The sequence below is a fragment of the Eupeodes corollae genome, chromosome 2, assembly GCF_945859685.1.
Source record: "Eupeodes corollae chromosome 2, idEupCoro1.1, whole genome shotgun sequence".
Lineage (NCBI taxonomy): Eukaryota > Metazoa > Arthropoda > Insecta > Diptera > Syrphidae > Eupeodes > Eupeodes corollae.
In genome coordinates, this window is record NC_079148.1 from 24461028 (window position 1) to 24476245 (window position 15218).

The 15218-nt window shown below is 36.7% G+C and overlaps 2 protein-coding genes across 3 annotated transcripts; one reads left to right on the plus strand and one right to left on the minus strand.

Annotated features, from left to right (window-relative positions):
- Positions 1-1213: 1213 nt before the first annotated feature.
- Positions 1214-6095, plus strand: LOC129945782 (ubiquitin carboxyl-terminal hydrolase 30 homolog). 2 transcript variants are annotated; one of them, XM_056055702.1, is made up of 6 exons: positions 1214-1533; positions 1617-2374; positions 2434-2523; positions 5099-5422; positions 5487-5695; positions 5761-6095. In XM_056055702.1, the coding sequence occupies exons 1-6, from the start codon at positions 1443-1445 to the stop codon at positions 5885-5887; spliced, it is 1599 nt and encodes a 532-aa protein (XP_055911677.1). In that variant the 5' UTR covers positions 1214-1442; the 3' UTR covers positions 5888-6095. The 2 variants fall into 2 exon arrangements, with proteins under 2 accessions (XP_055911677.1, XP_055911678.1); XM_056055703.1 differs by having other exon boundaries at positions 1215-1524.
- Positions 6032-13403, minus strand: LOC129945783 (cell cycle checkpoint protein RAD17). The gene is made up of 7 exons (XM_056055704.1): positions 13278-13403; positions 12588-13213; positions 12391-12519; positions 12134-12318; positions 7406-7549; positions 7038-7338; positions 6032-6971 (listed from the first exon to the last, which is right to left on the minus strand). Exons 1-7 carry the CDS (start codon positions 13290-13292, stop codon positions 6866-6868), a joined length of 1506 nt encoding a protein of 501 aa, XP_055911679.1. The 5' UTR covers positions 13293-13403; the 3' UTR covers positions 6032-6865.
- Positions 13404-15218: the final 1815 nt, after the last annotated feature.

Below are 15218 nucleotides of genomic sequence, written 5' to 3' on the forward strand. Positions count from 1 at the left end.
TCGAAAAGCGAATATTCACACATTGTTTTGTTTTAATAGGTTTCATAGACATGTGAAAATAAATAAATGATAGTTATAGCAACTTTATTTGCTATTTCAATTTTGAAAGTTCACATTCTCACATACAAAATCTTTATTTATGGCATTTCTTCCCTGTTTTTGGTTCTAGGGATAGTGATCTATATTTTTGTAATTTGGGGCTTTATTGATTTTGTAGCTTTTATTTGGAAGTTATTCATAGGTTTTGGTAAAATTTAAGAGAATTTGAGATAACATTTTTTTAGTTCAGTAAAAAAGAAATTTTGTCCAAGCAGTGGTTAAAGATATTATGAATGTTTATTCGTTGTAAAGAAAAAGGTATTAGCCATGGATTTTTTTTTAAAACTGTAATTGCAAAACTTTCACCACTTTATCACGTTTTTGAAGCATTCACGTTCTATTTTTCGTTTTCTTAACAAATGACAAGAGGTATCATACCTCTTATAGGACAACTCTATATTTTGGCATCCGTCTAGCCAGCATATCTGACCTTCTGTGAAGTTATCAAGTCAAACATAATTGAAAATGTGACTGTGATGTTAAAATTTGATTAAACAATTTAAGAATTTCGTAAATCCCATTTTAAATAAAAAATAAATTAGGTGGCGCAACAGTCCGTAGAGACTTACGAATACTAACCATTCCTGTGTGTGGGTAATTGCAGGGATGGAGGGGACCTACAATTTATAATGCCAAATCCGAACGGCTAATTTGAGAAAGCACTTTGAATAAACACCGTAAATAAGGTGGCACAGGCAGGGATCGAACCCAAGACCTCTGGCATGACAGTCCAACGCACTAACCATCTTGCCACGGGTATAACTAAATCCTATTTAACTTATTAAAAAGTAAGGTAATGCTAAAATCTGTATTTTCAGATTCTGTATCTATATCTTTAAGTTCGATGTTAATGAGAAGCTATATATTTCTAGTTCTAGTGTTTTCTAATTATCGTCTTTAACAGATATAAGGTTTTTCCTTTATATCTCAATTTGAAGGATTTAATTTGCCATACAATAGATTGAATAGTTGTTTTACCAGCTGTCCATTGCAAATCCCATTGTGATCAAATAGTAAACAATGATTGTGAACTTACCATAACTGACCTATTTCTATAAATTTCCAAACAGACTCCAACGAAAAATAAAAATTATGACAGATACAAAGTCGATATTTGACGTTCTTCTTTACAAATTATTTTTTCCAACTGCAGCAAATTGAAAATTTTTGGTCACCGAAAACGAAATTTTATTTTAATAATACAAAAACAAAAACAATAGTCCAAAGATATTATTAAAAGTGTCTAGAAAAACCCATTGCACAAAATGTGCTTCAACTACGATTAGTAAAACGCAATCAAATTGAAAATAAATCAAAGCAAATCAAAATCTAAATCAAAAAATATGGAAGGAGAGAAGATTTTAATGGCTGCAGGTGTCACAGTGGCTGCCGTAGTTGGAGCTTTTGTTTTTTGGGGACCATCGGGTAACCCAAGTGATTTTCTTTCATTATTCCCATCCATTCGTACAGAAACTATAAATAGCCATGTATTTTCTTCCCAATTTCTCTCTGGGTAGGTTCATCAAGACTTCGCCAGCGAAGAGGGCAAATTGCAGGCTTGCACAACTTCGGACGAACTTGCTTTCTGAATACTCTGCTGCAAGCATTGGCAGCCTGCCCACAATTCATAGCATGGCTACAGTTGTATAATGGAGTCTCTATGGACAAGAAGAATCTCATTACATCACTGTTGAACACACTTGAGATCGTCAATGGCACCCACCCCACTCTGAGAGGAGATCCCTATTCACCTGGGGCTGTGATTCGTGCTTTGAACAATCTCCGTTGGGTTATACCGCAGGGCGAACAGGATGCCCACGAACTATTGCACGTAATGCTAGCTTCTTTAGAAGAAGAATCCACAAGACCGAAGAAAGTCGGTTGCTTGTCAGATGCTCTATTGCCTGAGGACGGGAGCAAACAGGAATTGATGCCGCCTCAGAGGCCGTCAAGTGCTCTCCTTTCGGATTTTTTGAATGCGGAATATGATGAGTCGACAAATTTGATGCGGCAAGTTCGATCTGAGGCCCATACACCGGACTCCCCTGCTTCTATTTGCGACGAAGAGGGCGAGGACCGAGTGAATGGGTCAAGATCCCTAATGATGGACATGAACGAAGATCCAACAATGTCGCCGAATCTAAGCATAGCTAGTCAGCGGCAGAGTCGATGTCGCTCGGTACAAACACAAATGGGTGATGGTGCGTTGAACCGAAAAGTTTCTTCGTCTTGCAGATCTTTGGAACGATTGTCCCGAGGTCCGGGAAGAGTATCTGTAAGAAATTACTCTTTTGGTTGGTAGATCAAATGTGATAAAACAATTTGTATTTGCAGATATGGAGCGACCAGGCACCATTACAAGTACCACACCCATTCCAAGGAGCATTGGGAAGTCAAATTGTATGCAATGGATGTGGATTTAAGGTAAACTAATTGCCAAGTGACTTATTGGTATTTCTAACCTTTACTTATGGATAAAAAGTTCAAAAGCTATTTCAAAGGGCCAAAGACAGGTCAAGTAGCACAATGCAGGTCTTCGTTTTAAGGAAGGAGTACCAAGGTTGAAACCAAAAAAAGTCCAAGTGCGAATTTACACTTCGCATCATACAAAATATTAGATTCGTGAAAGCCATAGGAGGTGCGGTGGGTAGGAACATAAAAGAGTTGTCGAGGAAGTTTAGTGAGAAAAATGTCTAGGTCCCAAATGTTATTGACAGTAGGTATGGGTTTATTGTACAAAAGGTAGAGACGTGGAGGAGCCTGATTGGCACTTAGCAATATTAAGTCCCAAACAGTTTTTTTTAGACACCAAGCTTTGAAATAGTCAAGATCATGTTGAATTAAAGATGGTCATGTATTAATGAAATGGTCTTGAAACATGTTGTATCATCAGTATATAGTGTGATAGAAGAATGCTTCAAGATCCTTTCAAAATTGTTGATTGTAAAATTGAACAAACGAAGATCTAGTCGGCTTCCTTGGAGAACAGCAAAGGGTATGAAATAACAGATGTGAAACAAACGCAGTAATATCGGTTTTCAAGGTTTTAAAAAAAAGTATTTTAAAGCCAAGAAAATAAGTCTTTGGAAGGTTTTGCCAAATGCCTTAGTGCTTTTTGTTGAAATAACATGACGTCGTAACCTTTTCCAAAGGCAGAGAGGATAAAAGACCCAAATTCAACGATACGAGTGGTTGTAGACCTGCGCTTAAAAACGCCTAGCATAATAGATGGACTGACGGTTTTTGCGGGAGAAATTGTAAAAGACCGTTTTTTTATGGAAGGGAGACTAGATGGGTACCCATCCTATTTTTTCTTGTAGTTAACAAACTGAAAGAATGATTTAGGATTTTAAATAAGGTTTGCTTGCGTAACCAATAGATAGCGTTGTGAAAGTTGTATAGCTCATCAGGTCCTCTAATCCCGTACGGGGCATAACGCGTCAATAAAACGTCTCCATCCTCCTCGATCTGCAGCTAGATACCTTAACTGTGGCCACGTCTTTCTCTGGGAGTTAGCTTCCGATAGCACTGTAGATTTCCATGTTGTTCTTGGTCTTCCAACCCGCCGTGACCCCTGAGGATTTCATTCAAAGGACTCCTCCGCAATATCATCGTTTGGTTTCCTTAGTGTGTGACCAATTCATTGCCATTTGCGCTTTCTGATGTCGATGTCCAAGCGCCTCTGACCTGTCCTACGCTACAATTCCTGGTTAAATATTGTTTGTGGCCAGCGAATTTTAAGGATGTGACGCAGACAACGGTTCACAAAAGCCTGTGATTTTCTCGAGATGGTCGCCGAGACTTTCCATGTTTCACAAGCATATAATAGCACGAATTTCACATTGGATTCGAAGAATCTTAGTTTAGTGCGTAAGGAGACTTGACTGGATTTCCAAATTTGAGACAGAGCACCAAAGGCAAGGAGAGCTTTATTTATTGTGCTTTTTACGTCGAAATCCGTACCACCATTTGCTGATACAATACTTCCGAGGTAATTAAATTGTTCGACCTCTTCAACAGGCGTGTCATGCAGAATAATACGCACGATTCTTCTTTCACCCGTAAAGTTTGACACATCTCGTTTAGCCCACTGATGTTGTTTTCCATGAGACATATATCGTCGGCATAGTCTAAATGGCTAAGCCTTTCAAACGTTCTCCATTGAATACCTTGCCTCTCAGTTGTACCGACGCTGGCCGTCAGAACATCATCTATCGCTAGCAGAAAAAGAATTGGCGATAAAACATCCCCTTGTCTCACACCCTGACGAACTTCGAAAGAGTCGGATAGCTACCTATTAATGACTCCTTTATAATGACAACGATTTCTGGCGGAATTCCTCTCCCAAGAAGTGATCTAAATATACCTTTTCAGTTAACTCGTTCAAAGGCATTTTCAAAATCTACCTACATAAGGTTTAGCGGTGTTTGAAATTTTGCAGACTGCTCAAGAACAATGCGTAAGGTGTTAATATGGTCAACGCCCGACCCACCGCTGCGGAAGCCAGCCTGATACCTCTTGAGTGTAGTCTCAATCCTAGCCTTTATCCGTTCGAGGATTAAAGTTGCCATTAGCTTTGGGAAAACGGACAAAACGGTAATACCAACCCAATTGTTGCAGTTCTTGAGATCACCTGTTTTTGGCACCTCAACAATCACTCCATCCTTCCATTCACTGGGCTAGGTTTCGTTTTCCCAACTTTATAGCTCAGAAAAGTGTAAATAAATAATCCGAGAGTTTCTTTTCAAAAAACTTGTATTCTCAAATTATCCTTTCGGATTCGACATTAAACTGTAGGTCTCCATAATTCCTGAAACTACACGTACTTCACACACTCACACAAATTGTTGAGAGTTGTAAGTCACTAGGCCATTATTCTCTACAAGCTGTTGAAACCCTAATTTGTTTATTTAAGATGATATTTTTGAACTTATTTCTTTTTTTCTTTACTCTAAGATAAGCAACTGTAAAGTTTTTGAATTTGATTTTTTTTCTATAGTCAACTGTTCGATATGATAAATTTGACAGCATAACTCTTCATCTACCCGATCAAAGGCGATCCGGTCTAAGTTTGGGTCATTTGCTAAGTGAATTTATAGCCTCAGAAAATCTAACAGGAGTCAAATGTGATTCCTGCAGTGAAACGACAAATCACACAAAATCACTCACCTTTGCCAAACTACCAGCTTGTCTGTGCATTCATATTTCACGCACAGTTTGGCTACCAACTGGGCAGGTGTGTAAACGACAAGACTATGTGCATTTTCCAGAGAGTCTATCCATGGCACCGTACAGTTTTGTACAACCCCATTTGAATAGTCAGGTAAAAAATATTTAATCGAATAAACAAACCGAAAAAAGATTTAAAAACAAAATTAAAATTAAAGGCCAACACTCCATGGGGATCAACAATGTCTCTGTTCTCAACGAGTGTTCCAACTAACAGCAATATGGATACATTCGGCAGCTTCAATACGTTTGGATCGATGTTCCCGCGGAATTTGTACCGATTGCTGGCGGTTGTTGTACATTCTGGTGAAGCAAATAGTGGACATTTTGTCACTTATCGCAGAGGGGCTTTGCGAAGTTCTCACAGGTAAGAAATATCACATCATATAAATTTAATCAATGGAAATGTGTATTCTTATCGTACTCTCGTAGATGGTTCTATACATCTGATACGGTGGTTCGAGAAGTCTCAATCGATGAAGTTCTAAGTGTGCCAGCCTATTTGCTATTTTATGATCGTGGACCACAAAAGATGCCAGGTTCGATTAATATGCGCTGAATACTGAACAAAAAAAGAACAACAAACAACAATAAAATTGCTTCAAAGTAGATATAACTACATTTTCAACGCCCCACCAAACTGCGTGCGTCTTTGGCGTCGTCTTCAGCAGCGGATTCAATCAAACAAACTACAACAACAAGCTGATTTTGTACTTTTTTTTATTTATTAAATAAGACACTAAATAAACCCAAAAAAGATAACATTACATTTAAAACTATTATTTCAAAATTCAGGACGTTTTTCAGTTACCTATACTTTAAGCATTTATGAAAAAAAAAAAGAAAAACTGCATTATTCATCACTTTGTGTTAATCGTTTTGTTTTCTTTATATTTTTTAATGATAAGACAAAGCATTTATGATTGTTTAGTTAGTTAGTTTTCTCCTATGAATATTCAAAGGATATGTTTTATTTAAAAAGAAACTTACTTTGCAATCAGGGATTTTATTACGATCTCTTTTGTTTTTGTTTTCAATTTGAATTCTTGCAATATAAAATATGAGTATGTGTGTATGTATTTGGAGTTATAGGTTTAAGAATTTTTCTTTTCTTCTTCGAATTTAATTGTAGTTTTTGTTATTTTCTAGTCGCAATGTTAGAAATTCTTTATAAATATGAAAACAAAAGAAAAACCAAAATATTTTAATAGAAAAAAAAAACATATTTCAATGTTATCGCGCTTAAAAAAAGATTGTTTAAATTATATTAATTAATTACTATGTCAATGAAATTAACTTTCAGTAAATCTATATATTTATTATTAAAACAACAAAATATATGATGATATTATATATATATTCGAACTTTTACTAAAAAGAACCATAAAACAATGATTATTATAAATTTAAGTGTTACATAAATTAGAATTTATTCCCAATATGAAAAACTAAAGCAAAACTTCAATACAAGAAAGTATGTTTACAAGTATGTGCAAAATAAATAAAACTTTACAAATTATGATAGGGCCTTTGGTTATTATTTTTTATCAAGAATAACTCGAACATAGCTGCGATAGTCAGATGCCAGCAGATGGGAGGATGTAATTTGATTTAGGCCTAATGAAGTTAATTCAGCAGTTTTTCTATACAACAAAGGAAATCATATGACTATATTTTTGATAATTCTAAAAATATGGTTTCAGACTCACTCGATTTCTATTCGTTTTGGTCCTCTTATAGGCATCCATCCTGTAACTGGGTTTCGATTGGAAACCATAACGCCACGAACTGCGACGTTCAAACCAATCAAACCCAGAGTATCTTCTCTATATTCGGAAAGAATATTATCACAAACACTGAGCGCATCGATAGCAGGTAAGACATTTTCAATGTCAGCGAAATGACCGAGGAAATTTGTATGAACGAAATTAGTGAAATTCCTTGGCTCGGTGGAGAAGGAGCTTGCAATGTCTTCAGGTGAGTGTAATAACTGGTTAGCGGCATCGGTATCTTTGTTGGAATATGTAATTTTATATTATTTATAAATATTTTCAATTTGAATTTTTTATTAACTTACATTTTGGATTAAAAACTCTACCCAGTGCATGCATCAAAGTAATTGTTTCATCTCGGCCAACTGATGATAGCTTTTTTTGAGTTTTACTGCGAGTCTTCGATTGAGAAGATGTTTTGAGGGTGTCCGTTTTTAGGACTGGAGCGCCTATTTATTAAAATTGAATTAAAGAACTTGATTGACTATGAGTAGTAGCTAAAATCATATTTTAAGGCTTTCCGAAGTTATATGAAATAAAGCAAAACACAGACCACCAATCTTGAGGGCAGACTAAAGCTATAAAAACTGTATTTTGGGGAAATTGCTAAACTTTCCCTCATCACAGAAGAGGAGGTACCGTTATTCTAACTAAAACTACGGAACTTGGAACCTATTTATAGACTCTCAGGGTGGCTGCCCGACTTCAACTCCTGTCCTTGCAACGTATTTTTCACTTTACATAATGAAGTGCTTCGAAATAAGACTTACTTCAAATTAAAACAAATCGTAGACCCTTCAGAAATTCTTGAGATTTGTAACTTGTACAATTCAGTGGTCTTTAGTTTTTACTTATCATTTTGGTTGAACTTTTAAAGGCCACGAAAGGATTCGACACCCAAAAATATTAACACGGCTATGTTCGCCCATGATCAATACAATAAATTGCGCCAACTACAGAGGCATCAGTCTCCTTAACATTGCAAATAAGATCCTCTCTGACGTATTATGTGAACGTCTGAAGCCATTCGTCAACAACCTGATAGGTCCTTATCAGTGTGGCTTCAGACCAAGAAAGTCCACTATCGACCAAATATTCAGTCTACGGCAGATCTTGGAAAAAAACCAGGAGCTTCAAATCAATACCCACAATCTCATTATCGATTTTAAAGCCGCGTATGACAACATCCATAGGGAAGAGCTCTACAGAGCAATGTCTAGTTTTGGCATCCCTGTCAAACTTATCCGTTTGTGCAGAATGACGATGGAGAATGCACGCTGCTCTATCAAAGACGGAAAAGATCTCACCATCAAATGCATCGATGTCAAAAACTGTTTTAGAGAAGGAAATGCACTGTCATGCGAATTCTTCAACATCGTTCTGGAAAGAATTGTGCAAAACTTAACCGTCAACACTAGAGGCACAATCTTCCAAAAGCCTATCCAACGGATACGCAGATGATACTGACATTATTGGAAGATCAAAGCGTGATGTCAGTGGAGCTTTTTTGAGCATTGCGTAGGAAGCAAAGAAGATGGGTTTAGTGGTCAATGAGGGCAAGACCAAGTATATGCTGTCATCAAAAAAGGATACTGAATAACGACGTCTTGGACAAAACGTCACCATGGACAGCTATAACTTCGATGTAGTTAAGAACTTTGTCTACCTAGGCACCGCTTAAACATCGACACCAGCGCTGAAATCAAACGAAGAATAACTCTTGCAAATCGCTGCTTCTTTGGACTTGGAAGGCAATTGAGAAGTAAAGTCCTCTTTCGAGCATCTAAAATCACCATCTATAAGACACTCATCACCCCGGTTCTTATTTATGGCGCTGAGGCCTAGACCCTGTCAAAGAAAGATGAGAACGTCTTAGGATGCTTCGAGAGAAAAATTCTTCGGTTGATTTTTGGTCCCGTACGCATAGACCGAGAATGGAGGAAAACGACGAACTGTGCGGGCTGTACAGGGACATTGACCTAGTTAGCAGAATTAAAATCCAACAGTTTAGATGGTTGGGTCATGCAGAGCGAATGGACATCAACGCTCCAGCCCGGAAGGTCTTTGAATCCAATCTCGAGGGACGGCCGGCGCAGTAGAGGAAGACTGCGACTCAGGTGGCGCACGCAGGGACCGAGCTGGCTGGATACATTGTTGGTTGAGGCCCAGGTCCCCCCTGACTGTAATGCCACCTTAAGTAAGTAATCAACATCTTTAGTGTGCCAATGAAAATTGTACATCGCTACCATATCACATCATTGAAGAAAAGGTACAATTAGTTTATAATAGCGTCGACTACTAGAACTGCATGAATTTGAAATATCGCAATTTTTTAAATTACTTGGACCAGGAGAAGCCGATAATAATATGAAAACAAAATTACGCGACAGACGTAATCTGTTTAGGATTTGTATGCTTCTACGGTCTAACATTTGGATCAAATACTTGAGTAATCCTAGTATTCTCTTTCTTAATTTTGCTACGCTTTGGGATTTACAGAGGAAGTGTCTTCCGTCTAGTACTCACTGCTTGCCGTTTAGAGGAAAAAATTGGTAAGTTTTTCCACTTATTGTTTTGGTTTGACTCGTCTGATGCAGTGATTTATTTTTGGGTAATTAGTCTATTTTTTAGAACCCTTAATGTCACTTATTATCCTAAGAGCCAAGCGAGGAAAATCTTGTTGCCTTGGTTGATTAAACGTAGCTTTCTTTGGCATTGTAATAACAGTTTTGACTTTGTGGCCGACTTAGCCTGGCTTAGTGTTAGTTTACTAATTTTTGGCAAGAAATAACTTTAGCCGATTCATAAACCACAAGTACTTCTACTTGAGAGACAGACACTGCAGTCTGGATTTTTGGAAGCTTTATTGATCTAGAGGAAAGTTAGATGAAAAGTTTTTTGTTTATAAGGGGATATTCCTATCTTTATTATGCAGACACAGTGTGAGCACTGTAAAAGGAGAAAGGGTTTGGAAGGAGATGTCGGTGCACATTGGTTTTGAATTCCTGAATATTACAATGACTAGGAAAGGCAGAGTGTGGTAAGGCATTCCACATTCGCGTAGTACGGCTAAAGCACGAATCTCTGTATCTTACAGTACGGCCGGAGTTGGACTCTAGGGTATACTGATTCGCAAGGCCACTGCAGAAGCACCAGCCCAGAGATGGTAGTTTTACTCAAGCTTTGGACGTATGTAAGTCTTACACATAACAGCCAGATCAGAAGGGGTGAAATACTTCTTGCACCGCATAAGGAAACCCAAATACTTTGCGACATTTTTGGCGACATCGCGTGTCGTTCCACAAGTGGTGGTTGGTGACACACATACCGACAATATCGAGATGTTATTGCCATCCAATGATAATGGCAATAGGGGTGTATCTCGATTTAACGATACAAGACAGCATTGGGTTTTCGAAGCATTAAATTCCACGCGGTTTTTTAGTCCCCATTGAAAAATGCTGTTTAGTTCGGAATTTAATGAGCTTATCATATTTTTTCGTTGCAGTTCCACATCCGAAGAAGAGGGATGTGAGTCTGGAAACGAATATGAAAACCTAAGAGTACTATCGTCAGCAAACCAATGTATTAGATTAGAAGTTGCAGACAGGAGATCATTAATAAAAACGAGAAAGAGTGTTGGAGATAGAACAGTGCCCTGGGGCACACCAGCATTTATTTTATGGTTTTCAGGCTTTAATCCATCCAATACTACTTGTAATGAACGATCCAAAAGGTAATTACTAATACAATGAAGCAGGGACTCATGAAAAACAAAAGCACGCATTTTCGATAAGAAAGCCTGATGCCAAACCCTATCAAATTCTTTTTAAATATCAAATGAAGAAGCTTTCGGTCTTCAAGATATTTCTTGAGCTGATAATTAATCAGCTATTCCATGACCTTGGAAAGAAGGGACGTAAGTGCAGTCGGTCGGTAATTAGAGGGTGTGGAAGATTCGCCTTTTTTGGAAATGAACTGGCCAAATGCAGTTTTCCATCCTCTCGGAACGAGACCTGAGGAGTAGAACAGACGAAAAAACTTACGCAGTGGTTTTGCCAACGTTGAAGAACATTTCTTTAGAACATAAGCGGGGATACCATCCGGACCAGCGGATTTATGTGTGTTTAGATCTCTAACGACACTTACCACAGTACGAGTGCAGACATTACGCATCCTTTATTATGAAACCGGCTGAAAAGACCTCCCTTGTAAGGTTTCAGTTAGGACTATTCGGTTAACATCTGTGTATGGCTTAAAATAATCAGTTTGAATGTCTACGTCGATAGTTTCTTAATGTTTACCTGATCGAGAGACTTTTTCCAGTTGTTACATCGTATTAGACACAATTCACTTTTGACCGCCAGTTCTTTCGGGAATTATCATCTACCTTGAAGAAGATGTTTTGAAAATGAAACTCCGTAAATTCGACTGGCCAGGATACTTATCACCTTATTTAGCTTAGCGTTGATTATTAAATAGACAAAATGTCAAAGACACCGAAAGTCTTGGGGTACTGAATCACTTTGTTATAAAAAAAAAATTGCCCTACTGCAAACCACTTAGATCATGATTTTTATTTTTAATTACTTTAAGTCTCAATCCCCAATTACCAATGGACATACTTTATGATTAATTATTTCTCCCCAACTCTGTTATCTCTTTTTATAACTAATAGTTTTTACAATAAACATGAAGTATCGTAGTCTTTGGTGAATACAATTACGAAAATTGGAACCTTGATTAATATAAAAACTATGACTTGGAATTTGTTTATATTAAGAACTCGGTTGTGGAGGATTTGACTCTCATTTCAAATGTAAGATTTTTTCCAAACTAGCCTAATAATGAAGATCTATCAATGGCTTTCAAAGGACGGTACTCGGGACTTAATCCCCAAACTTCTTCCTTAACAATTCTACAAAATAAACAATTGCTTTCTGCTGATATTGCCAATCAACAAAATTAATTGATTGAATTTTATCCACATAATTTTTGGGTTTCAGTATTAAACATCAATACTTTTTACTAACCTTTGAGTGATCCAAAATGTAAATTTATGAGTGCATTTCTCATGTCTCCCTGTGCAGCCATACCAATTGAATCGACCATATCTACAGAGGGTACTTTGTACAAGTTTCTAAAGCTTTCACTTGTCATCAGTGTACAAATTCGTTTAAGTGCTTTTTTCATTAATGTAGTTGATACTGGGTTAAAGCTGAAATTATATTTAAAAATTTTTGAGAACTAATCAAGGCAGTAGGGATTTTATTTGAAACCTATTGTATACCTTATGTGATTAATTCTGAATTGCGTTTTCACAGTATCCGAAAAGAGATTAAAACTTATATTCAATTTCTTGCTTTTCGAATCGGTGACAATAAACACCAAAGGAGATTTCCCATATTTTAAATAGTCCCTGAAAAAATATTTAAAGAATATTACAATCATTAAAATTGAAGATATAAGTAGGGACTTAAGAGTTACTCAAGAACATCATTGAATCCACTGGTGTCTTTAATGAAACAGTTTGGAAAATCTTCAACGAGAATCAAACGTTTATCGCAACTCTCCAGGACCGATTTATAACGTGACGATCGAAATAGAAAACTCTTAAATAACTCCACTTGAGATTGGGCATATTGGTTTTCTTGATCTCCCAGTTGTGTAATGTTATCAGAGTCAATTGGATTTATCCATTCGACAAGTTGGCATTTCATTATTTTTGCCAAAACTTTCAAAGTCGCCGTCTTACCAGAACCTGCTGGTCCAGTGATTAGGCAAATTTGGGCTGGTTGCTTTTTGGTACGCAAAATGTCACAATGAAGCATCCAGTCCTGGACTTCTTGAATCTTTTTAGCATGAACTGCTAGATCATCGATGGTATGGGGTTCGAAACTATCAATCCAATTGGGCGATGGAATGGCGAGTGATTCAGTGGTAGGCTTTTGCTTGTTATGTATGGTAGAGGATAATGAGTCCTTCGATGCAGTGTTTTTAAAGTAGCTTGACATAGTTTCACTTGATAAAGAGGAACTTCGTGTTTTCTTTGCTGGCTGTTCGGATGATGACGATGAGAGATCTTGAGAAAATACTGATTTTACCCATTTTGGCTAGAGTAAGAAAGGTTGAATATAGCAATTTATTGAAAATAAATATTGTTGGCAAAAAACAAACCCTTTTAGCAGACATAATTTTGATTTTAAATTATTTGTTATTTTAAAACAAAAATGTAGCAGCAACCAACTGCTCAAATAAAGTAAACAATCTAATGTCAAATCGGCTGAATTATTGTGAATAGATCATATTTCAAGTTTTATTTTGACTTTTAGCAACGATTCAAGGTGGTGCCAATATTCATTTTTTTGTCATACTAATTGGCCAGTCACTATTTCAAAGATGTCAGAGATTTCCGTACTTTTAGAAAAATCAACAAATTTTTCTATACCCATTTCTCAGTATTTCTATCAGAAATCTGATAACAGAAATTTCCTAAAAATGCTCTATCATAAAATTCTAAGAGGGATAAGAGAAATGCAAATCTAATTTGATTGTTAGGTGAGAGTGAGTGTTTATAATTATTGTTCTCCTGCTCTGTCCATTCATCTGATAAATTAAAAGATAAATAGAATAGATAATGAACTTGAGAAAAAAGTGTGCTTGGTAACGTTTAATATCATGTGAGTTTATAAAAATAGTACAGTGTTTTTTAAGAGGTAAAGAGATTTTAGTTGGCAATAATCTTTTAACTAGAAGTCATTTTGCCAGCATTCAAATGATTTATTTTAAGTTTGGTTTGGAATACAAACATGAATAGAATAACGCCGGAAAAAACGATTCCCAATGTTACAAAATGACCCAAAACCAGATTGCTGCTTACACATTAAGTACATTAAGACACCGTTACATCCACACAAAGTGGTATGCTTCATGTGTTGTTAGATTAATTGGTCCGTACTTCTTTAAAAACGATGCTGGCAAGAAAGTTAGATGGTGAGCGCTATTGAGCCATGGTTACTGACTTTTTGTCCATTTATTGAACAACTTAGCTGTGGTTTTAACAAAACACCGAATCATGTCAGACAACTGATTTATTAAAGGACGCGTTTGAAACCCGCATAGTTTCACGTTACTGATACGAACCTGTGCATTGGCCTCCAAGATGATGCGATTTAAAACAACTTTAAGGCTAGGCGCGCACATGCAACTTTTAGTTTCGAAACTGTTTGGTTTCTAATCTGAGCACTATAGACTTATACGAGAGTCCGCGCACATGCAGAAACCATTCGGTCGCCCATTCGAGCAACTTTTTAGTTTGTGTTTTGACACAAACTAAACGATCACCCCAAACCAATTCCTTAGTTTGTGTCTCAAGGAATTTTAGGTAACTGCGCGCACTTTCAACTAAATCGTTGAACAATTTTCTTTAAGTGCAAGAGAGAAAAAGAATTAGTCAATGTTTTCCTTTCACAAAAAATTCTGAGGGAAGAGTACCACCTTACATCTCAATTTCACTAGTTTTCTCTTTCATACATTGATTGCGAAAATTTATTAGTTGCTTAAACCCATAAAAAATGTCTGTATCCTACTATGATACACGTAACTGCGCGCACATGCAACTAAATAGTTTCTTTCGTATGTTTGTATTAGTGCATTTCAGTGGAATGATTCTTTAAAGAGTGACGAGGTTAGTAGGATACTTCCAGACTCGCAGAATAATATAACCTTCTCGTATGTTTGTTTTCATAATTCAATTTGCTACTTTTTAAACGTCAAATGTATTTATGTACTGAAAGGAGGTGGTTATTATTATTTGTAACTCAAAACAAAACATATTTTTTAATTTTTATTTTATTTTCAGATTATTATGACTTCAATCGTATCAAAGTGCGTCATCTTTTAAAAAATGGAATAAAGCACAATTATTTCGAATGATGTTTCGCCTCTCACAAATGGGAATGGCAAGAGTAAAACAACGCTGTCGCCGTCGAATGCTATCAACCAGACTGCAAATGGAATTGTATACAATAAAGAATAACATAAACAACACTGAAATGGAAAAGCACCCACGGGAGCAGCAGTATCAGGAAGAGGAGAATTCTATGATGATACTAATCG